A 25,973-nucleotide genomic window follows, 5' to 3' on the forward strand; every position below is an offset into this window, starting at 1 on the left:
TGGACGTTCTATATACTGTTTCGAAGCTTGTGACGAGCTCTATGATATGGTGTATATTTTAGAGCTAAAATATAAGTTTCATTTTAGTGAACTTTTATCCCAAGGTTTGGTAGGAAACCATAGGTGTTCCTTTACAATTATTAAGCAGTGTTTTGGGATAAACACTTATTGGTTTATCACCGTTATGACATAGGGCCCAGGATGATCGATCGTTATCCAAGCAGGTCGGCCAACATACCTAAAACAGAACTTGCGGTAAGAAAAGTATTAAGCACTATTTATGGTTAACGATATGATTGTTATGGTCTCGATTATGATCGACATCCCAATATGTATTTATTGTGACTCGATCTTGATCGAGATTACTAATATGTATTTGTTGTGACTCGATGGTAATCGAGGTAATGATGAGAAACGATTATTGTCATTTGTGAATTGTTTATGATTGAGGGAAGAACACGGTTATCACCGTTGTTGTGAATGAATTAAGATACGGTCATTACCGTTATGAGTATTACTCCTGAAACCGCGGATAGGTTTCTTACTTATCGTTTTCTTTATCAGGCAATGATAGTGACATACGCAGCTCGTGGTTAATGAGTGGTAACGGTACTTTATGAAATACCGGGATTGTGTGGTTACGATATTGTGAAATGAATTAAGTGTGTTATTATGTGATGAGTTGTAATTAAATACATATTGTTATAGTGTGACTGAATGAATGATATATTGCTTATGAAATTAGTCACTTTCCTTACAGAGCCTTGATGACTCACGGGAAGTAAGAGTAAGTGTACATAGGAATGTAAGATTGGAGTGCTTTATGAAGCACTGAGAATGTATGGTTATGTATTGATTAAATATTCATTTAGTATAATGGTGAAGATGTTGACTAAGATGTTGTGGTTTTCTTATTGCGTAACATATAGGTAATTGTTTAAATGTTAAAACCATATAGATGTGTATGATGGACTTGCGTGAATCACTAATATATATGTTATATTGTGATGTGAATATCTGCGTTTACAATGCTTTTGATTTAATAACTTTTCATGCTGAGTCATTGTGACTCACGGGTGCTTCGTGGTGCAGGTAGGAAAGTTAGCTATGTTCAGCCATGAATTAGAGGTCTCCCGGCAATGTACATATCAGCTGTGGTGTCTTGGCTTCTAGGAAGCAGGATCGACTTCTTTTCGTTATGTGTGAAAGTGTAACTTTACTTTTGTAATATCAATTTTGCAATTTGTTATAAGGAAATTTTATAAACAGGGGGTCCCCATACTTTAGTGGTATTTTAAAAAGAAATTTTATATATATGTTTTAAATTATCAAATTTTAATTAAATTAACTACACTTTTTCTAAACTAATATATTAGTAAGAAATACATTTGTAAAAGCACACATGTGGTGTCCCTGAGGTTCAAAGCATTACAACCATCGAACATTCGTCTTCAACCTTTACTCATTTTTACAATAGGAAGGCATCGGACCACCATTAGGCCTGACAAAAAAACCAATGTTTTGTCCAAAACTCAGATCTGGTCATTTCGACCCTAAATTTAACATCTATTCACAGATAACAAACATTAATCATACAATTTATTCTTTTGACAACATTGCCGATAGTGAATCGGTAGCTGATGGAGAAGTCGTTGGGTCCGCGGTGGTCATTGGGTCCGTGGGTCCTTGAGTCTATAGTCGTGGTGGTCGTGGAGAGAAGGGACTAAGGTTATGGGTGGTGGGTTGTGGGTCGAGTCCTTGGGTGAGTTCAAAGAGCGAGAGAAAAAAGTGAGAAAAAAAGAGTGTTAGGTGTTTGAAATGAGAGGGGTAGAATTGAGTTTTATAAAATATCAGTCTATTCTATTAATATGGGTTAACTTAAGTTTAGAAAAATAATTTTAATTTAATAAAGGTATAAAAAATCAAATTTTCCATTCCGATTTTGTATTTTACAAAATAGATCAAACTGATATAATGTGCTCTAACAAAATAATTTTCTAAGCACATTTTTTGAATGATTTTGTTTTTGGTGATATTAGAAAGGGAAATATCACTTGACTAAAATTGACCCAAGGGTATCAGAGTGTGATCTATTTTACAAAACAGAAAGATTCAATACATTTTTTTTTATGAAATATCAACTTCATTAAATTAACATTCTCAGTACAAAATATCCAAAATAGTAACTGGAGCATTAGACACAGAAATAGTACGACCAGATAAGTATCGTGACATCCTAACAACAACATGTGCTAGACGGTTTGCTGATCGTTTAACAAAACGGACTTTTATTAAAGGCATAGAAAGCATAAGAGAATGACAGTCTTGAACTAGATTCCCAAAAATGGAACAAAGTGGCGAGCGGCTACGAATAGCTTGGATAGAGACTAAACTGTCAGATTCCAGTTCAACATGTTGCCAACCTTGTCGTTTGATCCAACTTAGGGCCTCTTTGATTCCCATAATCTTTACAACCTCTGGTGTGAAGACACCATTAAAACAATGAGCTTTAGCATCAATGAGAGCTCCGGAGTCATTTCTGGCAACCATACCATAGCCATGTTGGTTATCACTAGCAAAGATCGCAACATCAACATTAATCTTGATTGTATTTGTTTCTGATTTAGTCCAAAGCTCAGCTCCATCATCATGACTACCATTGTAGATATGAGATAGAGAAGTGTTATCCTGAGCTTTTCGCCAATGATCAAGAGCTATGCATGCTGAAGATATGACATTTGCAACAGTGAGTACCTTATCTTTCTAAACTATTGAGTTCTTTGCTTTCCATAAAGACCACCCAACCATAACCATTGAACAGACTCGATCAGCATCAAGAGACTGAAAAAGACCGTCCAACCAGCTAGCAAAAGAGAGATCAAGAGAGACCCCGGCTGGTAGACCCATATAGTTCCAACAAGAAGAAGCAAAAGTGCAAGAAAGAAGAATGTGTGAGGTTGTTTCAGGAGCGGCTCGACAGACAGGGCAAAGAGATGGGACATCAACATGCTTAGTTCTGAGATTTACACAAGTCGGCAGAGTCCCAGAAGCAGCATGCCAGAGGAAATTGCGAACCTTTGGTGGGATCTTTAGTTGCCATAGATTTTGCTAAAAGCCTGAATTGTTGTTACCAGTTCTGGGATCTTTTGACGCCTGAAGAAGACGATAAGCACTTTTGACAGAAAAGTGACCAGAGCTTTCATTAGACCAGGACCAGAAATCAGAAGATGCCGAGAAACTTAAAGGGATGCTTAAGATTAAATTGGCATCCCTATCATTGAACATATCCCGGACCAACTCAATATCCCAGCTTCTTTCATTAATCGAGAAGAGAGAGCTAACATCATGACCAAGAAGACCAACATGGGAAGAGGTTATGTAAGGATTACCATGGTCAAGGAGCCAAGGATGGTGCAGAATACTAGTAGAAGAACCAGTATCAATGGTTCGTCTAACCCCCTGGCGAACCAAATCCATAGAACTCCAGATACTGCGCCAAACAAAACTAGGATTTTGACCCAAAGCAGCCGAGAGAAAGTCATCATGGGGAAAATAACGAGCTTTATAAATCCTAGGGGCGAGAGAGTCAGGATGACACAGCAACCTCCAACCTTGTTTAGCTAGCATAGCCAAATTAAAATCATGGAGAAGGCGAAAGCCTAAGCTGCCTTCATCTTTTGGACGAGAGAGGCGGTCCCAATTCATCCAAATGATTCCATTGCCCTTGCTACTTGTAGTTTTTTGCCAGAAACGAGTCATTAACTTTTCAATTTCATCACAAGTGCCGAGAGGGATAAGAAAGACACTCATAGCATAAGTGGGGAGAGCTTGAACCACAGTCTTTAAAAGGATTTCCTTACCCGCGCTTAACAACTTTCCAGTCCAGCTATTAATTCTATTCAAAACTTTGTTCTTAAGGAAACCAAGAATAGCCTTCTTATTTCTCCCAATGATGTTGGGGAGTCCCAAGTAAAGACTGTTTTCAGAGGCTTTAGGCATATGGAGAATGGAACAAATGCTGTGACGTAGTTGTTCATGGACATTGGGGCTGAAAAAAAACTGATGATTTGGCCAAATTGATTTGTTGTCCCGACGCATTTTCAAATTGCCGAAGAAGAGACAAGACACTACCAGCAGCACCATTATTAGCTTGGCAAAAAACATAACTGTCATCAGCGAACAGCATATGAGAGACCATTGGTGTACCTTGAGATACACGACAACCTTGGAGTAAACGCTCCCTTTCAAACCGAGATATAAGAGCTGAGAAACCTTCAGCACAGATTATAAACAAGTAAGTAGAAAGCGGATCACCTTGACGGATGCCACGAGATGGAGTGATCGGTCCCATGACATGACCATTATGAAAAATAGAATACCGAACACTAGTAACACAAGCCATAATCAAGTTGACCCATCTGTGATCAAAACCCATTTGAAGCATAACAGCTTTTAAAGCTTTTAAGTATCCCCATTCAACACGATCACAAGCTTTACTCATGTCAAGCTTGAGAGTCATGTAGCCTTTTTTGCCATGAACTTTTCTTTTAAGATAGTGCATTATTTTGAAAGCAATCATGATATTGTCTGAAATCAAACAACCGGGAATGAATGCACTCTGAGTGGGAGAGATGATGTGATCAATAAGAAGCTTCATACGGTTAGCAAGGACTTTTGCAATCACCTTGTAAGAGACATTACACAAGGCAATAGGACGGAGATCACTCATAGAGCTTGGAGACTTCTTTTTAGGGACCAACACTAGATTTGTATCATTCAAGTGGCAAGGAAAAGTGCCCGAGGCAAAGAAATTACAAGTAGCATTAATCAAATCTGACCCAACAATATGCCAGTGCTTCTGAAAAAAAAAAACCAAGCCCCATTCCATCAGGTCCCGAGGCCTTGTCTGGATGCATTTGGAAAAGAGTCAGTCGAACTTCATCACTAGTAACCGGCTTCAGCAACTCAGTGTTCTGGGCAGTAGTAATCGAGCAATTAACACCGTTCACAACCTGGTTCCAATCAACATTCCCAGCAGAATAAATGTTGGTAAAATAATCAACTATTACCTCTTCGAGACCATTGTTCCAAGCAGTCCAAACACCGGAGCTATTTTTAAGATATTGGATGTTATTGCTGCGTTTGCGGTTGCTGGCCATTGCGTGAAAAAATTTTGAGTTTTTATCCCCGCTATGAAGCCAAAATTGCTTTGACCGTTGCTTCCAATATAACTCTTGTTGGGCTAGAATCTCAAAATAATTATTTTGTTCATAAAGTCTTAATGATGATTGAAATTGTCCCTAGTTATTGTCTAGGCTAATAAGCTATACTTGGGTTTTGGTTCTTGAGAATGAGGATGTAAAACCAGTCTTATGTTCGCTATAATTTTAGTGTGAGTTTATAATTAAGTGGATCCTATTTTTATGAGTTATCTCAAGCGAGTTTTATATCTCTCAAACTCTTTCAATTAGGAGTGGCAAAACAAGTTTTGACAAGACACACAAATAGGAACACGACACGACTCGCTTAATACAAATTTAACACTATTTTTTATAAATAAAATAAAACAAATATTAATAATAATATAATTATATAAAAATATATATTTAATGATTTAATGTTAAATTTAATTTTTTTAACATAAAATTAAAAATATTATAAATTTTTTAATTTTTATTATATATATATATATATATAACAAACTATATATTCATAAATGTATATAAATTTTCTGATTGAATTTTAATCTATTATTTTTCTCTACAATTCCGGCTTCAATAATAGCAAAACAAGTTAAAGTGAGTCAACATGAATACAACACGATCTTTTACGAATCAGGTTAGGGTTGAAAAAATTAGACACGAATCAAAAAATATATCGACGCGCCTAATACGAATTATAAAAACAGATCACATCAAATATGACACGTTTAGCCACCCCTACTCTCAACAAAAATCTATTATAGCACTCTTACACAACATATGCAGTGGAATAATTAGTTTTTAGTGTTTTACTTCCCTGTAAATACATATGGGAGTCTCCATTTCTTAAACACTTCTATCCTTTTCTTTGTTTTTTTTAAATAATAATAATTATTATTATTATATGTCAGATTAATCTGTTGACATAAATTAATTTAAACATCTAGACAAACATGTCATCACAAGATGAATGATCAAAATTTCATGAGAAAGACCATTAAAGATTAACAACAAGATCCATTTTTGCAAAATTTACAGAATCAGAATCACACCAATTCTTTGATATCAGTGATATAGGGTATTAGTATCTTAGAGAGTAAAGAAAACATTCACATCACAAGAGACTGAAGACATTCATTGAATTACCTATGTAGTTTTCTCTCTGTTCAAAAACTACTATGCCAAACACCATTGATCATACACCCCCAAAAAGAGAGAAAATTTCTAAGGTTGACAGTTTAGGTATCCCAACTTTAATGCATGACAATATTCAAGCTTTAGGTGCAGTGTCAACAACCGGCGAAACCTTTTCATTAAGTTCATCAGTAGCGGGTGATTCCTCTTCATCATCACTGTCATCGTCTGTGTCACTATCATCGTCCTCTGCAAGACATTAGTTCAAGTGTTATAGATTCCCAATCAAATTTCAATACTTTTCAACTGCATAATATTACTGGAAACAAGTATGTAAAGCATACCATCATCATCGTCGTCAGCACCACCATCTAAGCCATCAAAATCTTCAGCGCCGTCTAAGCCATCATAACCTTCGCCTTCGCCTTCACCCCCTCCCATGTTCAGCTTCTGAAATGCCAGACCGGGATCAAGAGGTTTAAGTATATACACAGTAAAGTTCTTATTCGAAGCCATATAATGTCTTTCCTACTATGGAAAGCTCCCTATTAAAAATGTGTAGAGAGCCAAACTGTACTTATTTATGATATTCTGCTAATATGAAGAAAAACAAATGCTCAAGATATTGTTACTTACCGAAAAATCCAAGTCCCCAAAGTCCATATCGTTTTCAACTAAAAATCATAAGAAGAAAAATAAGTTTTTCCAGGAAAACAAGTTTAGTAACAATTAAAAGAACTAGAAATACAAGATACCTTCCTTATTGTTATTCTCATGCTCCTCATCTTCATCAACCCATTTCTCCCAATCAACTTTCAGAAACACGGGAGCCTTTCCTGCCTGCTTTAACAGTCTGCTCCACCATTTGTCCTCAGATTTTTTCACGAGGTAACGAATATTTCTCAAGCCTACACTAGCTTTGCTCTCCTGCAAGTGCCATTGTTAATGTTATTACAAAAAAGAAGACATATTTGAGCATATTCCAAAGCCAGCATGCTAATATTTTGGGAAAAACTTACATTTACGTCAACTTTGTCAAACAAATCGAGGTCAAGTTCGTAAGGAATCTTGTCCGCCCCACTGATTGCAGAGAATAAAAACTTGCCCTCAGGCTCCAGCTTAAGTTTCACATCCTGAGCATCGGGTAAGTCGATGGTTATGTAAAGTTTATCAGACCTTTGTGCCCATTTAACAGATGGATGTCGGCTGGAAAATTGCATGGTTTAAACTCAAATCAGAACCATAGTGGAAAGTAAGTAACAGTTAAAGGATCAAACCTTTTGATCAAGATGACAGATGATACCATTTTTCTTTACACCAGCCACTCATCCATTATACTTAGCTACAAACTAGCTGTATATATCTTTTTATCATTATTCTAATACAGCATGAGTTTTTCTTTTTAACATTTCAATTGGGAAATCTGCATGTGCATATGTTTTAAAACTACAAGAACTGCATCATTTTATGTAAAGGATTTAAAGCAAGATTAACAAATAAAGATAGAGCTAATAGCCTGCAAAACCGAGCTCCCCGTCACTACCTTAGAATGTAAAAAATGTTTTCAAGGCTTGAAGAAAACAATATGGCTTGCATGATTTGTGAGCAGAATTCCAATAACCAAAAATGGAAAATACACCAACCCATTGAAAAATTAAAAACAAGCAAACTCCTCCTACTTTCATTATCTAAACTTAGAAACAAGGCTTTATCTAAAAAAAAATTCCGAAGCAAACCCAAATTCTTTCTCTCTTTCCTTTCCTGAGTAAGATGATCAAATAGAACATGTGTAAATCTCTGTTGCTAGAATAAAAGTACAACTACTTAGGTCACATTTTCATTCACATTTCATATGGTTTAACTCTCTTAATCCAACTTTTTAATAAAATATCTAAATACTTTCTTATTAAATTTCCCCAATTTTTTTGGACTTTCCTTTCATATGATTCAACATAGATTCTTGAAGTTAAGCATAGATTCTTTAACGCTGCTAAACTAAACCCTAACACTAAACCCAAGCAAGAAACAAGATAAAAAAGAGCATTGTACTATATAGCCATATAATACATATAAAACACAAAAATATTCAAAGAATTTCCCCTATATATACACATTTCTACTATCCATTATTGGATTATCATCATTTGAAGAGAGAAAATTCAAAGAGTAAGTAAGAAGAATACCTCATTTTGTCGAATGAAACTGCGAGAGAGAGCTTTCAATTTCAACCAAGCCGAAAAAACAAAACACGAAATGAAGAAATGCGCGGAGAGTTAAGTTATATACTATAGAAATAAGGGGCTTTATGTAATTTTAAAGAGTTTTAGGGACGACTTATAAATTAATATAGTTAAAGGTTGGCTTTTGGAAAAGAAAATTATTAGGATTTTTGGTACTTAACTTTTAGAATTGGTTAATTAGGATTTTTACTCCCCAAACTTTAACATGTACCAAATTATGCCCCTAAATTTTTTTTGCCATTAAAAATTATCCTTGAATTTGAGATTGTTAGATTTAAGGATTTTGTTTAATTTCATTCAATTTTACTATTTCAGTGATTGTTTATGTATTAAATCATGCTCTCAGACTTTAATATCTACCAAATTATGTCCTTCGAATTTTGACATATACTAAATCATACTCCTAAACTTTCATTCATCTTAGACTTTTTTTACTAAAATTAGACAAAAATTCTTAAATTCAACAATTTTAATAGTTTGGGGGTATTTTTAACGACCTTAAAAGTTCGAGAGCATGATTTGGTACATGTTAAAATTCGGGAGGTAAAAATCTTAATTAGCCTTTAGAATTATTCTAAAAGTCGATGCTCTAAACTCATTCTTTATTTTAAGGTTTTTTTTTTTAAATTTACTATTTATGCTCTACATTTATGAAATATTATTCATTGTTTTAAATATATTTTATTAATTATTTTGAATTTTAATGATTATTTTTGTATGGGGATATGTGTATATATTAATATTATATATTTAAAATGAATAAATTATAATACAATTTAAAAAAAAAATAAGGTTTTGGTGATGTATTTTAAAAAAATTGATATATGGTATAATATAAAAGTGTATTGTAAAACAAAGAAAAGTAGAGTTTGATTATGTATTTTGAAGATAGTAGAAAAGTTGTTAAGAGTGATCTTATGCATTATTGTGCTCCTGAAATTTTTACTATGTCATAAATGGTCAATAAACTATTCACGGTATTGTAAATTGATCATTCTATCAAATTTTATCACACGTGACAAACAAAATAGTGAAATAGTTGCTTATCTAATTACCATATCAGCATGTATAATTTATCATTAAAAATATAAAAAATAATGCATTTTTAAAATATTAAACTAAAAATAAATTAATAATTAGGAAAGTTAAGTAAAATTAAATTTTTAAAAAAGAAAAAAAGCTTTAATTATCTTTTAAAATTAATTACACTGTTAAAAGAATCAACTTATAACACCGTCAATAATACATGATAAAATTATAATTCGATGACAAAAATTCTAAATAACCAAAAAAAAAAAGAAATGAAATGAATTAATGAAGAATGCAAAGAGGAGAGTTAAGTAATTTATCATTAAAAATATAAAAAAATATAATTTAAATAACCACATGTATAATTTATCATTAAAAATATAAAAAATAATATATTTTTAAAATATTAAACTAAAAATAAATTAATAATTAAGAAAGTTAAGTAAAATTAAATTTTTAAAAAAGAAAAAAAAAACTTTAATTATCTTTTAAAATTAATTACACTGTTAAATGAATCAACTTATAACACTGTCAATAATACATGATAAAAAAAATCAGGCAAGTTATAATTCGATGACAAAAATTCTAAATAACCAAAAAAAAAAAAGAAATGAAATTAATGAAGAATGCAAGGAGGAGAGTTAAGTAATATACTATAAAAGCAAGGGGCTTTTATATAATTTTAAAGAGTTTTAGGGACTAAGCTTATAAATTAAAATAGTTAAGGGCTTTAGGGAAAAAAAAGAAGGGTTTTGAGGTTTTAGAAACAGTCTCCCATGGAGGAATGGCTTACTTAGATACCTTGTTACAGAGACGAAGCTCTCTCTCTCTTTCTCACTCTCACTTCAAGCAACTCCATTCCCACCTCTTAACCACCGGAATATTCCATCTCCGGCCAACTTCCGCCACTAAACTCATCGAACTCATCTCTATTTCACCCTCCGCCGCTGACCTCTCTTACGCTTTACAAATCTTCCCCTACATTCAATTTCCTTCCACCAACGACTGGAACGCCGTTCTTCGTGGCTTAGCTCAGAGCCCTAAACCTACCGAAGCCATATCATGGTTCAGGACCATGTCACGCGCCGCCGGTGCCAGACCCGACGCGCTCACGTGCTCCTTCGCTCTGAAGGCCTGCGCACGTGCTTTGGCTCGCAACGAGGCTGTTCAGCTCCATTCTCAGGTGGTTAGGTTAGTGTTTAGTAAAAATAGTTATTATCAAAAATTTCATTAGCAAAATAATTTTCTAATAATATTTTATTAGTAAAATAATGATGTTTAATCGAAAAAATGATAATAAATTATACTATTTGACTGTAAAAAGATGATTATGGTCATTTTGTAATATTATAGTTAATAAGGTTCGAGATTATTTTATAAATACATACAAATAATAAAAAAATTATAAAATTATGATTATATTTTTACGATTTATATAAATTTATACATAAAAAATATGGTATTTTATATATTTTTATATTATGTTTTTATTAATTTGTTTTTAATTTTTTATTATTTGTATGTTATTTTATTTTATTTTTTTTTTTGTTATTTTGATTATATTTTTTTTTATTTTTAAGTAATTTTGTTATTATATTGAAATTATTTTTATAAAATATGGTAAAAATATAAAAGAAATTTTTTGAACGTAAATATGTAAAAAAAAATAGTGTATTATATAATTATTAATGTTGTTATTTTGCTAATTTAATATTTTGATGATGTTAGTTTGAGTAATTTTTTATAGAGAAATTGAGTATGTTTCCATGAAAAGACTATTATGGTTGTTTTGCGACTGTAAATTTATGCATTATGATTGTAAATTTAATGTGTTTATTTTGCTAATTTAATATTTTGATGATGTTAATTTGACAATTTTTTCTTATTTGGAAAATTTAAATTTTGTGAATAAAAATTGTAGAAGGGTAATATTTTTATAGAAAAATTGACTATGCATCTATAAAAAGACCATTATAGTTGTTTTGCGACCATAAATTTGATGAACAGTGTAAATTCAATGTGATTATCTTAAATTTTTCTGGTTAGGTTCGGGTTCGGTTCAGATATGTTGTTGAAGACTACTCTGCTCGATGTTTATGCGAAAGTTGGGGATATTGATTGTGCGAGGAAGGTGTTTGATGAAATGTGTAAGAGAGATATTGCTTCTTGGAATGCTTTGATTATTGGTTTGGCTCAAGGGAATAGACCCAATGAAGCTATAACTATGTTTAAGAGAATGAGAGATGAATTGGGTGGTTTTAAACCTAATGAAGTTACTGTCTTGGGTGCTCTTTCGGCTTGTTCTCAATTGGGGGCTTTTAGAGAAGGAGAAGAGATTCATGAGTATATATTGATGGAGAAGCTTGATGGGAATGTGATAGTTTGTAATGCTGTTATTGATATGTATGGGAAATGTGGTTTTGTTGAGAAAGCTTATGAGGTTTTTAGTTCTATGAAATGTAAGAGAAATATTGTTACTTGGAACACAATGATTATGGCTTTTGCTATGGATGGTAATGCCCGAAAAGTTCTTGAGCTTTTCGGGGAAATGAGGGAATCCGGTGGGGTTCAACCGGATGCAGTTTCGTATCTCGGTGCTTTGTGTGGTTGTAATCATGGTGGATTGGTGGATGAAGGTGTTAGGTTGTTTTATTCGATGGTAGAGTTCGGTTTGGAGCCTAATGTTAAGCATTATGGTAGTGTTGTTGATTTGATGGGAAGAGCCGGGAGGCTTGAAGAAGCGTATGAAATAATAAACTCGATGCCTACTTCGCCTGATGTTGTGCTATGGCAGACTTTGCTCGGTGCTTCCAAGACGTATGGGAATGTAGAAATGGCGGAAATTGCATCGCAGAAGCTTATGGAAATGGGGTCTAGTAGTTGTGGCGATTTTGTTTTGTTATCGAATGTTTATGCTGCTCATAAGCGATGGGACGACGTAGGGAGAGTTAGGGAAGCTATGAAGAAAAGGGATGTGAGGAAGATACCGGGTTTTAGCTACACAGAAGTTGAAGGAGTTATTCATAAGTTTGTTAATGGCGATCAAAGCCACGAGAAATGGCGTGAAATTTATGGTAAGATGGATGAGATACAATTGAAAATGAGAGGCTTTGGGTATGTGGCTAGTACTAATAATGTGTTGCATGATATTGGGGAGGAAGAGAAGGAGAATGCTTTGAGTCATCATAGTGAGAAATTGGCAGTGGCATTTGGTTTGATTAGTACAAGTGAAGGAACACCAATTCAAGTGATCAAGAACCTTAGAATATGTGGGGATTGTCATATGGTAATCAAACTCATTTCCAAGATTTTTAACCGGGAAATTATTGTGCGCGATCGAGCACGATTTCATAGGTTTAAAGATGGTTTGTGTTCTTGCAAAGATTATTGGTAAAATTTGATAAAACAGTTCATGAAGTTTGAGAAGAATATATTAAAGTACAGAGCATAGTTTATACTTTTAACCAAATTCCCTCTTTTTAAGAGTTTGGGGCAGGATTTATTTGTTTGATTTCACAGCATTCTTTATTGAGATTATAAACAAATGGAAGGAAGTACTTGATGGTGGAAAATGGAAATAACTTATCAAACGTATTTATCACTTTGATATACTTTTTTTTTTTTTTTGAGAAATAGTACTTTTGGCCATGGAATTGAGTTTGTGTAAAGCTAATTTACTTAGAAGCATTACTCTTGGACTCCCTTTTACATTAAATATGTTGTTTTGGTAAAATGATTGAAAAAGACTTGAGTTAGGAATCATAAAAACATACCCATTAAAAAACATGATAGTATTTGAAGATCAAGAAAATAAAAGAAATGCTAAAAGACACTAGTGGTACTTAATACGCATTTTATGTGACAATATCGCTATTGGTTCAAAGTATCGAGTCTCATATAATTTAATATAATAACTTTTAGAAAATATCACTAGCTAATTGTAATGTAACATATCTACAAATGCTAAGTACTACTGGTCCTCAATAATAATACTAACAAAATTAATTATTTTTGAAAACATTAATAATTAATAGGAACTTTTTTAAAGCACGATTTTTTTAGTAGTTAACATGTAAAAGCATGTTGAACAATATTTTTTTAACTTTTTTAAAGTTAATTTTAAAAAGTTCTATAACATATTTTTTTAATTGTGTAAGGATATAGAAAACATCCTATAATTGGAAAAAAAAAATGTAGAAACAATAACTTTAAATTCCCAATTAAAAATAAATGCATGTTTGGTTGATTGTAATCAAAATTGTATTGGAATCAAAGTCACCATTACAATGTTTAGTTTATGTTTGTTTCTAATCTTTGTAATAGAATTCCATTGTAATGGGCATTACACCAATTCTATAAAATCTCATTACACTCTTACACCTCATGAATGAAGATTACAATGACAGCTAAATAATAAAAAGACAATTTTACCATTTCTCTTTCTCACTTTGAAAATATAAAAAAATAAATAAAATAAGGATATTTTTGTCAATTTAATTCTAATTGCAATGTTCGTTACAAAATAAATCAAACATGGTAATAGTATTTCTATTACTATTATCATTACATTCTATTACTATTCATATTACCATTACAATTATATTCCGGTAAACCAAACACCACCGTGGCTTAAAAATCATAAGCACAACACAACAATGATTCCATCTAGTTATTACTTTCTCCTTCATCTTCTTTTGTTATATTTTGAAAGAAGCTCAATTACAAAAATATTAGCTCTGATACAATAAATTTAGATACTATTTTTCCTTTTTCTTTTATACTATAAAACAATAGATTAAAAGGACAAAGTACTCAAAGTTTAGTCATAATAGCCTCAAGAGGCCATCAAACAATTTAAGTAGCATAATTAATATAAATCAACATACAAAACTACAAGTACAATAAATTGATTCTCCAACAACCTGACCCTGTAATCTAATTGTCAAATCAACATAGAAATTAATAATATACTACACAGTGAATAAATATCACAATTACAAAGCACATAAAAGAAGAACACATACACATTATCAAGCAACCAAAAATGGAATATGAACTCTATTCAATCCCTTGCTTGAGTCTCTAAAACAAAGCCTCATCAATTTTCCTATTAGAAGGGAGAGAGCTTGAATCGATATCAGGACAAATGTTTAAAAGAGACGAAAAAATCAAACTACTACTCTCTTTTAATTGGTTTCGCTTCGAAACCCCCTTCGGGTCTTTTTACCAGATTGTATGGCATATAAGTGCCCAGAAGTTTATCCCATAATGGGAAGAATGGCTGAGAATAGTTGTACTTTAAGCCTTGTAATTGATGGTGAATGTCATGATAAGCAGTGTTATTCTGGAAGAACAGATGAAAGATATTACCTGGTAACCAGAGTCCACAATGATCATCGACGGTTTTAATCACCGCAAAGCTGAAGAAAATGACTGCTGTCCTTGCAGTCATCCCCGAGACTAGAAATGAAAGGGCCCCACCGAAAGTGTCGAGTAAGAGGCCCTCGAGGGGGTGGTTGTAAAGGGCTCCGATAGCATATGGGACAATTAGTCTGTGGTGTTGTGAGTGGACATGGCGGTACAAAAACTTGTTGTAATGCATATAACGGTGCACGAAATACTGCCATGTGTCCATGACAAACATTGCAACAATAATCTGCACTATCTGAACTGCGAGGGAGGGTTGAATGGTTACTCCCGATGCATTTGCCTTGGACGTGACCTAATTCAACGATGTTTTTGAAGTAAAGGATTAGTTTAAGCTCAAGCAGATCCATCTAAATATCATCCGGCATAGAACATATAATCTCACAATACTTGATAAATTAAAGGTTCAACCAATAAATCAGGCAAACCTTCTAAGCCTAACTATAAATTGTCTAAAAGGGTGAAATAATTAATGATCATTTCACTTTCAAAGCAACAAAAGATTACAATATTTCCCTCTTAATCATTACAATCTACAATCTTTAAAAGCCAATACAAGCTAGAACAGCACTGTCATTTATGGAATAGACTAGATTGACTAGGATATTCTTCAGAAATTCAATATGTTTTTAGTGTTTTTATCTTTATAATAGGTTATAAGAAGGTTTTGTCATGGTGAACAAGAGTTATCAGAGTTTTAGTAGAGCCTTCCTAGGGTGGTTGCCTATGGATAGCAATGAAAACATTAAATCCAATTTCTGATCAAAGCCAGCTAACAACCTCAGGCACATACATAGATTTCAGTCATGTTCACATTCCTGGCAATGGCATTGTTTATAAAGCCTAAAAACTTTCCTTCTATTCAAGAAAAAGCATAAACGAAATGTGAAACTTTTAGTCATAAAGATAATGGTGATGATGACAATAATGATGTTAAAACATGAGCAAATGAAAAATTGCAAAGAGAATTCCGCAAATCAAATGTCTCTTCATATTGGAAAATCTTTGACTTTCACTAAGTTAATCCCATGCAACAACCAGCTTGCACAGCTCCAAATGTAAACTTGGATAATCAACTTGATATTTGTTCAACAAAACAATTAAACAAAGAATCTAATTTGTTCATTACATGATTCTGATTAACTTTCGAAACACCAGATTGTTCCACAGAAAATCCAAATTGTTACATTCAAAATCTATTATAGTTTCCCTCCTACCATATCATTATAATTCAATACAAGCTTACTTGGAAGTTTTAAGACTCAAGTTGACATCATTCCCAAAAATAACAACTTTTGGAAATTAACATATTTCTTATAAAACAGATGCCATCTATGGCATAAAATACAAGGTACATAAAATCCAAATGTAATCTACCAGAACCAGATACGCAACTCGCGGACCGAGTCCTAATCTGAACTGGTATGGAATTCAAGTGGTTCCTCAACTAAGACCACCACCTTATCATATCAACCTTAGAGAGGCATGGGCTTCATGAAACTTTAAGCACTTTTTAAGGAAACCAATATCTCTAAAGGGAAGAGAACAAAAAGAAAACAAAGGTTTGATTGAAGCATTTTACCTATATGCAAATGTCTTAAATTTTCACTTACATTTCTAAGTTCTGAAGTAAAAATTCATAATATATCAGCATATGGTACAAAAATCCCAATTATGAAACTCACTGAATTGTATTAACCAAACCACAAAGACTACACACTACTCTATTGCCAACAACAAACAAACAATGGATTGTTATAGTCCTTTCTCATTCCCTTTCTAACCAAAATGGGGTTTTCAAAAATGGAGATCTGAGTACAATCTCACTTGTACAATCGCCAAAAATAGAATATTTCAACTGGGTCAACCTTAATTCATAGTAACAAACCATTCAGTAAAGAGTTGTTCAACTCACACAAAACAAAAATTAGGTCTTTAAATTGACTAACCAAGAAGAGTGCCTGAGCAACGGTTGCCTGAACAAGCTGTTGAAGCAAAACACCTTTGACCACAGAAGAGAGAGGCACTGATTTGCTCTGTTGTTCCTCCTCTTTTCTTGTATGCAATCGATAATTATCCAAAGGTGGCATCAACTGATAAAACCCAGCATATAACCAATAAACCACAATCGGAGCAAATGTACCCATCGACTCATCACTCACATAATCTTCCCAAAAAACCATTTTTTTTCGATCCCAATTTTCACTACCAGACAAAGTTTCTACCTTTACTAATAATTCTTCAATTCCCAACAAAACACAAAATTTCCCCAATTTTTCTAAACCCTGGAAGAGAAAAAAGAATGGAAAAATCGAATCAAATGAGTTGAAAAAGACAGAAGGTGGTTCGAGTATTCAAATTTTTTATTTTTTTTTTATTTTCTCGGGAACAAAACAGAAAATGAAGAAGAAAAACACTGAATTTGATTTTGACTTACAGTGAAGAAGGTAGGAAATGGGTTTGGGTATTGGAGAGTGAATTCTCAGATCTAAGGCTGTGTTTGGATTGGAGAATGTGTTATTATGAAAAGTGAGTGCAAACAGTGTAAAATACATTTAAATTTTAAACTTCACAGTTCACTCATTCAAAAATCAATTGTTGATATTTTTGTTCTTTCTTCTTTGTTTTTCTTTTCACTTTTTAAATAAATAAACTAAATGAAATGTCTCAACCAATTATTGATTGCCACTTGTTTCCTAAGAAAAATGTTTTGTACTATAGGTTGTCACAGCGTGACTCCCTCGTTTGGTACGCATAATTGGACTAGACTAGACGAAATAGTTTTACTAGTTTAGTGTTGTGCTACGGAGAAAAATAGCTCTATATACATTAATTAGTTAAGGATAAATAGCGTCATAAGTACCTAAAGTTTTAAGTTTGTAAGCGGCATAAACTCAATATTTATTTTTAGTGGCATAAGTATCCAATGTTTGTAAAACTGTAATTTTCCTCCAGTTTTGTCAATACAGACTCCGTTTTGAATTTATTAAAGGAATATTTTGAAGTAACTGATACTATATATTTTTGTCTAAACCCAATGATCTAGAATTTGGACCTTATATGTGGCCTATTTAAGAAAATAACAGAGTTTGTACTGACAAAATTAGAGAAAAATTACAATTTTACAAACATTGGGTACTTATGCCGCTAAAAATAAACATTGAGATTATGCCACTTATAAACTTGAAACTTTGGGTACTTATGTCACTATTTACCCATTAATTAAATAAATGTTCATTTTAAAAAAAAAATAACAGAATAGTCAAATAAAATAAAATAGAGAGTGTTTGGTAACACTTATTTTTTAATTTTTTAATCACAAAAATAAAATTTGTATTTTTAAAAAATAAAAATGTGTTCTATATTCTATAACTTTTATTTTTATTTTTATTTTTTGATTTTATTTAAGTCAGGTTCAGGTTCGGGTTTGGGGCTGAGGTCGTGGTCCGAGTCCGAACTGGGGTCGAAGCCGAAGTTTGGGTCCCAAAGTCCAGGTTAGTAGGGGTGTTCGCAGTGCGGGTGGTACGGGTAGTGCGGTTTTTGACCATTTTTTCAAATCAACCCGCACATGCAGTTTTTCTAATTTCTCAAACCGCACTTGCACCGCAAAACTAAAAAACTACAAAAATCGTATCGTACAAAATAGTGCAGTGCGGTGCGATTTTTGTGGTTTGGACTATCACCAAATAATTAAACTATCACAAATACAGCAAAGCTTGAGCGACAATTGTCGAAAATACCATAAAACTTAAAAAAAAAATATGAAAAAAAAAAAAAGTTTCAACTATACAATAATTTAGTGAGCTTTGAGCTGGACCTTCACATATTGGACATAAATAAATATAAAAATTTGTATTTTTATAAGGGCTTACTTCACAAATACACAAAAACAACGAAAAAATTATAAAATACGGTTTCATGAAATTTTAAATATTTTTACGATTTTTTTCATTTTATTTACAGAAAATACGGTCTTTTTATGTTATACCATTGTTAATTTGTTGTTGATTTTTTGTTCTCTGTATGATATTTTTTTTTGTTATTTAAATGTTATTTTCATATTACTTTTATGTAGTTTTCTTGTTGTTTTCATGTTGTTTCTATCAAAAACTGTAAAAATGTAAAAAAAAATTCTTTCAACGTAAAAAAATAATTTTTTTTACAAAAAATTGGGTCTTATGTAATTATTCTTTTTTATAATGTGCAGTGCGGAGGGGTTTGAACCGCGTATTAACAATTCAAAACCACAAATCGCACCACACCGCGAAGTTTAGGAAAAATTCAAACCGCAACCGCACCGTAAAGAATTTCAAACTGCATTTTTTTTTGCGATACGGTGTGGTGCGGACTGTTTGAGCGGTTTGATAAACAGCCCAACAGATTAAGGTCAAAGTCCAAAGTATTGATTTAAAAAAAAAAAAATGTTTAAAAAAATTTTGAAAGTGAATTTTGTTTTCAAAATTTTAAAATTTTGATTATTAATTAAAAAATTGAAAAGTAACAACAGTTAACATATTTTTATAAAATATTTTCACTTTTCTAATTAAAAAAACAAAAAAAAAACTGATAAAAAAGTGTTACCAAACGTACTTAATTAATAAAAATTACAAAATATATTTATTACATATCAATTTTTTAAAATATATATATAATAATCCAATTAAGTTATATAAATTTTTGTTATTATTGCACATTAATATATTATAATTACAAGGAATAAATATATTATATCATTAAATATATATAACAGTATTTGATATATCGTCACACTGAAAATTAATAAGTAATAAAATTATATTAGTTTATTGAAATATCATTTGTAAAAAGCTAAGTGTTTTAAGGATAAAATACATTGAGGGGTAGAACGGTAAATTTGTCCCTACTTGATGTAAATCATCTATAGAATATCTTTAATTATTTAGATTATAAAAATGGATAATTAATAGTGTTGTTATAAAATAATATAAAATAATATAAAATAGATGAGAAGAAAGAAGAAGAAGATGAAGAGAGAAAGAGAAAGTGAATGAGAATTTCTGAGTTGTTTATTCCAATGGGGTGAACCCCTATTTATACAAATACAAGAGTGAGATATTAAGAAACTAAGAAAAAGGGAAACTAAGGAAAAGAAGAATGTTGATTACAATTAATGGTAATAAATAAAAGATTTGGACATCCACATAATTATTAATATTTATAACACTCCCCCTTGGATGTCCATAATAACTGCCTTATTAAAAATCTTGCTGAAAACTTGATCAAAGGAAAAAGAGTATAGTGTAAACTAACTCCCCCTCATTTAGGCATTTGTGGAGATCTTCTAATTGACGAATTTCGATCTTGTCTGCCGTCTTCTCAAATGTTGATGTTGGTAATAACTTTGTGAATAAGTTTACAAGATTGACACTTGATTAAATATGTTGAACACCAATATGTATTTTCTTGAAGCGTATAAAGAAGAATTTCGTGAAATGTGTTCTAACTCTATCTCCTTCAATGTACCATCCTTTTAGTTGAGCGATGCAAGCAATATTATCCATAGAGAATTGCTTGGGTTGATACTTCTTTATTGAGTGCAATCCATATGTTTCCTGAATATGCTATGTCAATGATCTCACTCACACACATTCTCTACTTGCTTCATAAAATGCAAGTATGTTAACATTATTTATAGTTGCCTCGTTAAAAACCTTGCCAGAAAAACCCAGTGGGACAAAATCTGAGCTAGGGAAAAGAGTACAATATATATTTCATATTCATAATTATTTGCAAGTTGCCTCGTTAAAAACCTTGCCAGGAAAACCCATTGGGACAAAACCTGAACTAAGGGAAAAAGAGTGCAACATGAATATGTCTCCTCCTCATGCACATATGATCCATAATTCTTTTGGTGATAATATATCTCATAAGATTATTGTTATCACTTTTAAAATATCACCATATATAATCTTTGATCATATATTTTCTATAACTCTTCCAGAGTATGTATGGACTTCTAAATTATAGATGAGGGGTTCGTGGAACATTAGTCTTTATCCAACTAATTGTATCATTCATGTGTGTACACAACTTTGTTCATACGAAAATTTAAAATTTCAAGTAGATATGAACATAACACATTAATGGTACTATAAATTTTCATTTGTGACAATGATGGTACTCCAAGACCATATATTTATTCCATCTTGTTTTATGATCTTAATTTCCATATCAAATGATCATATATCTATAATTCTTGATACATATGAAGTACTTCAGCACTTCAATACTAATGAACAAACTTTATACATTAATATTTCTCGAAATACAAAAGAAATAAAAATTTGTTCTTCAATTAATCAAAAACTCTTCAAGAGTCTATCACAACGTATATTTTACGTATTTATATTGCATAGACTGTTGGAAATTATTTTACCAGGATCTTAGATCTACTCACAAGTATGTTGATTAACACCCTAAATATGAACTTTCTAAAACGATGAAATAAACACATATAAAGTTTAAGAAACCTTACATTGGGTGCAGCGGAATATAATGACTCCTTCCGTTCAGATATCTAGCCCTTGATTCCTTTACGTAGCGAGCATTATCAATATCTGAACCTGGATCTCTTTCTCTGAATCTTTGATGCTGAAACTCCTTCTTGCTGAAAGTCTTTCTTCACGATCTTCCTCACTATGATTGAGGTATCACTTGCTGTGTGTGGGCACTACTCATACACTAAGAATTTCGAAATTGAAGGAAGAAAAGAAGAGAGGGAGTGGTCAGCCAGATAGGGAGAGAGAAGGCTCAGTTTTTTCTGAATCAGAAGTGTCAGAAGAAAAGTCTAATTTTCCTAAAGCCTTCACTATCTATTTATAGCATTCCACTAGGGTTAGGTTTGAATTATTTGGCATTAAAATAATGAAAATATCAGAGGTAAATTCCTATAAAAGTGGCTGGCCCTATACTAGTGGATTTGGGCCTCACTTTTTGCAATTTTACAGTTTTACCTTTTCTACATCTGATTTTCTCAAAAACGTCAATTTTCTAATTCAACCATTTAAATGTCAATTCTAACTATTTAATAACTATAAATAATTATTAAATAATATTGTCATTTATCATATTTATTAATTGAACCATACAAAGTATCATAATTAACAAATATGCCCCTATAAACTCTTTCTTTACAATTTCGCCCTTACTTAGTGAAAAATTCACAAATAGACATAGTCTAATTTGAGAATTATAATTGATTAATCAAAACCAATTATATGAGTCTTACAAGCAATATTATCTCAACTAGTGCGGGGACCATGGGTCTATATAACCGAGCTTCCAATAAGTAGATCAAGAATTTAGCACTAAAATTCACTAACTTATTAATTCTTCGTTGAATCCACGCATAGAACTTAGAATTGCACTCTCAGTATATAGAATGCTCTATATGTTCCACCATATAGACACATCATTAGTTATCCATTGTTATAATCCTAATGTGATCAATGATCCTCTATATGAATGATCTACACTGTAAAGGGATTAGATTATCGTTACACCCTACAATGTATTTATTCCTTAAAATACTTGACCCCGTATAAATGATATTTCAGCTTATGTGAAATGAGTACTCCACCATTTATGTTCGTTTGGTCAAGCTCGAAGGAGATCATCCTTTGCTTACTATTCGCCAGATAGAAGCTATAGATTCCATGTTTATGATAGCGCTCCCACTCAATTGCACTACCGTGTTCCCAAAATGTACGTATCACCCTGACCTAAAAGTAGGCTTAACTAACAAATCAAAGAACATGAATAGCCTCTCGAGATTGAGCCTAATCATAACAGGATTAAGAACATTTGATCTAGGATCTACTAGGCGATATTGACTTGAATAGATATTACGGTAAGTTTAATAAATTTAAGTCAAAGTTCAATATCGGTCCCTTCCGATGCATACTCCATGCATCCAACCTGAGCTTTACTTTAACCAATGCTCTGGAAAGAACATAGCACTTCTCCAAATGCAAGTAAACTCTGTTGTAGATTATCATATCAGTAAAACCCTATGTCTGATAAATCTAGGAAACTTTATTCACATAGTCATGTTTACTTTCCAATGTGTTGACGGCACAATAAACAGGATCAAGTATGTGGAAAGGGTTTCAGATGAATTTACACATTATGTACATATAATCATGGAATAAATCATGTGAACCATGCAATATTAAATGTTATTTCTGATCTATATTAATAAGTAAATCTGATTATATTGAAATGAATTTTATTTAGGGCATAAAACCCAACAAACTCCCACTTGCACTAATATAAAACAAAAAGTGTGTTTCAAATAATCTCAACACCTTGATATACAAATCAAGTGTAGTAGTAGTAAACTCCTCGTAATAGAATCTGAAAGGTTGAATTAACCACAACCTTTTCTCCACCATTACTCTTCCTTAATCACAAAATCATTGATAATGTGAAATTCCTCTCTATATGTCTACTCTCTTGGGATACTGGATTCTATATCTTTGGCAACTACTTTTGGTTAATCAGGAAATTAACACTAGTAGTTTAAGGCAATTTGGAATGGTGCCAAAGATGTATAGAACTTTCCTTAGACTGAATAAGTACCTTTCCTGCAACTTTAACATTCAGTCCCTCTCTGGTAGACCTAGAGACTTCAGATAGGTTTTTACACTTCTCCAAAATCACTATTCCACCCCCAGAGTAACCACCATCTTATCAGAAAGATTTACTAGCACAAAGGCAAATTTCGAAATCTGATATGGTGTAGTCTAAGAGTTTTAAACACACCCTTATAGACTAACATATAGTTCCTCTTCTTTATCTTAAGATTTACTTGATTGTCTTCCAATGTTCTTCTCCTGGATTAATCTGATACCTACTCATTACTCTCACTCAACAGCAGGTGTCTGGTCTAAGGCATACAAAAGCATATCTAAGACCTCTCACTGTTGATTTAAGAAATTTTCTGGAATAGTTGAGACTTTTCCTTAGATAAATAAAATCTATACCTAAGAAGTTGTGAAGCTTCTATAGATTGCCATTAGAAAGAAAATGCTTCAGCATCTTACTAAAATAAGTTGCTTGCATTAGAGTAAGTAATTCCCAGGTATACCACAAGCCATAGGTTTGAATAACCTCAAACCTATAATACTAGGAACATGAAGTTTGTTAAGTCCATTGAATGGACTTATAAACGAAAATTTCCTTTTATGTCCTTGTAATAGAAAACTTTAGGTTATTCCATGTGAATGGATTAAACCATAGTTCTATTGGCTTTCTTCTTAGTTTCTTATCTTGACAATCCATTACTTGTTTAAACTCACAATGGATTTTAATCACTAGTGTCTCCCAAGTCATAAGAAGGTGAGTTCCTAGAAACTCTCCCACTACGACGAGGCACCGTGAATTATGTCTAAGAAAACTAAATGGTATTGATCTCTTCGGTTGTGACAAGACAACAGAGGCAGTGGGATCATCATATGTTATATAAGATGATAGAACACTTTTGGAATCAAGAATTAAATATCTCCTTTATTTGCTACTTGTTTTTCAGACTTAGTCATTTTCTTAGAAAAGTAGTATTTGTTTGAACAAACACTTTCTTATCTATTGACAATGGGATGGTCCACCCCTAATCACTTAGAATAGCTAACGAACCATGGTTAACAGTTCTAGCTTTTCTTAAGATTTTGATTAGGTCATCCATGAATCTAGTAATGATTTACATTAAGTATACAACCATTACATCATTCTGAAATTGTATTACCATAGAAGGAATTAGGCAACGACTAGTAACTAATCATCAACATGCAACTCGAAATTTCTGGGGAGGTAAGTTTGGATATAATTCAAAAATCAATTTAATGATCTTTGAACTGCATATCTACTAACTATTTCTCCACCCCTATCAGTTCGCAAGATCTTTAACCACTTACCTTAATGGTTTTAACCATTGCTAGAAATTAATGAAATTTTTCAACATTTTAAATTTCTTTGCATAAGGTATAATCTAGAATAATCGTTTTAAGAATACAACGAAAAACTCATATCCACCCCTGAATGTACATCTATCTGCGAATGAGATGAACTACTTTCAGTGGATATAGGCATATTAACTCTTTGCAGAGATTGATCTTGTCAAATCCACTATGAACAAGATACAAATGCCATAGATTAAAAAAAATGTGGTAGTGTCTTTTGATGACATAGGTTTATAAAAGAATTCTTAGAATAGTGCAAGTGGATCCTGGTCACAGAATACCTAACTCATATTCCATACAGTTTGAATCCATTAATATAAGATGGATATTAAACACTTGAGAAAGTGTAACTGTATTGCATTCTTGAATTAGAAATATAAGAAAATTTCTATTTGGAATTTAAAATTAAAGTCAAAGACTTAAATTTATACCAAAAATAATGAGTAATTCTATCTTGGACCAACACTACTAATACAAACTCTAAGTCAGATTTGCCCATACAAGTAGGAGATTTCTAAGATTGAGGTTTTATATCAATTGGGAATAGAATTTCGGGATTATAATCATATGCGTCATTTAATTTCTTAAGAGAAAATATAGAATGACATAAAATGATTTATAGACCATTCATCCAATGATATGTTTTTAAAGCTAATTCGAAATGAATAAGCTAAGAGGAATTAGGATAATTTCGTTTATAAATAAGAATCCAATGATGCTTCGATTAGCGAAAGACAAAGTAATCTTATTTATGTAATCTTCTTGTTACATATTGTAAAAATACTAGTCTAAGGTGTCATCAATTGATGAACAGCTAGATGTTGCATATACAATATTTATCTTTCGAGATCTTACACTATTATGTATGTCTAATGGTGAAAATCCATTAGGGATTTATCTCATTAGAAAAACAAACATGTTAGACCAACAATGAAGATTCGAAATTA

General features: G+C 32.2%; 3 protein-coding genes across 4 annotated transcripts; 1 reads left to right on the forward strand and 2 right to left on the reverse strand.

Annotated features, from left to right (window-relative positions):
- Positions 1-6,172: 6,172 nt before the first annotated feature.
- On the reverse strand, positions 6,173-8,672 carry LOC115712367 (co-chaperone protein p23-1). The gene is made up of 6 exons (XM_030640637.2): positions 8,519-8,672; positions 7,355-7,541; positions 7,091-7,262; positions 6,972-7,009; positions 6,680-6,785; positions 6,173-6,584 (listed from the first exon to the last, which is right to left on the reverse strand). Exons 1-6 carry the CDS (start codon positions 8,521-8,523, stop codon positions 6,472-6,474), a joined length of 621 nt encoding a protein of 206 aa, XP_030496497.1. The 5' UTR covers positions 8,524-8,672; the 3' UTR covers positions 6,173-6,471.
- Positions 8,673-10,237: 1,565 nt separating this feature from the next.
- Positions 10,238-13,225, forward strand: LOC115712356 (pentatricopeptide repeat-containing protein At1g34160). The gene is made up of 2 exons (XM_030640626.2): positions 10,238-10,795; positions 11,651-13,225. Exons 1-2 carry the CDS (start codon positions 10,389-10,391, stop codon positions 12,996-12,998), a joined length of 1,755 nt encoding a protein of 584 aa, XP_030496486.1. The 5' UTR covers positions 10,238-10,388; the 3' UTR covers positions 12,999-13,225.
- A 1,197-nt stretch (positions 13,226-14,422) lies between these two features.
- Positions 14,423-17,650, reverse strand: LOC115712345 (very-long-chain aldehyde decarbonylase GL1-9). Of its 2 annotated transcripts, XM_030640619.2 has the most exons (3): positions 17,469-17,621; positions 16,981-17,316; positions 14,423-15,326 (listed from the first exon to the last, which is right to left on the reverse strand). In XM_030640619.2, exons 2-3 carry the CDS (start codon positions 17,212-17,214, stop codon positions 14,781-14,783), a joined length of 780 nt encoding a protein of 259 aa, XP_030496479.1. In that variant the 5' UTR covers positions 17,215-17,316; positions 17,469-17,621; the 3' UTR covers positions 14,423-14,780. The 2 variants fall into 2 exon arrangements, with proteins under 2 accessions (XP_030496479.1, XP_060962741.1); XM_061106758.1 differs by having other exon boundaries at positions 16,981-17,650.
- Between the last annotated feature and the right edge of the window lie 8,323 nt (positions 17,651-25,973).

Source organism: Cannabis sativa, chromosome X (genome assembly GCF_029168945.1).
Source record: "Cannabis sativa cultivar Pink pepper isolate KNU-18-1 chromosome X, ASM2916894v1, whole genome shotgun sequence".
In the NCBI taxonomy this organism is placed as follows: Eukaryota; Viridiplantae; Streptophyta; class Magnoliopsida; order Rosales; family Cannabaceae; genus Cannabis; species Cannabis sativa.

Bases quoted from the DNA above. Each gene is read 5' to 3' on its own strand.
- LOC115712356 (XM_030640626.2), top strand. From the start codon at position 10,389: ATGGCTTACTTAGATACCTTGTTACAGAGACGAAGCTCTCTCTCTCTT. The intron at 10,796-11,650 runs GTTAGTGTTTAG...TTTTCTGGTTAG, and splicing joins CTCCATTCTCAGGTGGTTAG to GTTCGGGTTCGGTTCAGATA.
- LOC115712345 (XM_061106758.1), bottom strand. From the start codon at position 17,214: ATGGTTTTTTGGGAAGATTATGTGAGTGATGAGTCGATGGGTACATTT. The intron at 15,327-16,980 runs GTTAGTCAATTT...TCGTTGAATTAG, and splicing joins TTGCTCAGGCACTCTTCTTG to GTCACGTCCAAGGCAAATGC.
- LOC115712367 (XM_030640637.2), bottom strand. The intron at 7,263-7,354 runs GTAAGTTTTTCC...TGGCACTTGCAG, and splicing joins TTGACAAAGTTGACGTAAAT to GAGAGCAAAGCTAGTGTAGG. The intron at 6,585-6,679 runs GTATGCTTTACA...AATGTCTTGCAG, and splicing joins TGCTGACGACGATGATGATG to AGGACGATGATAGTGACACA.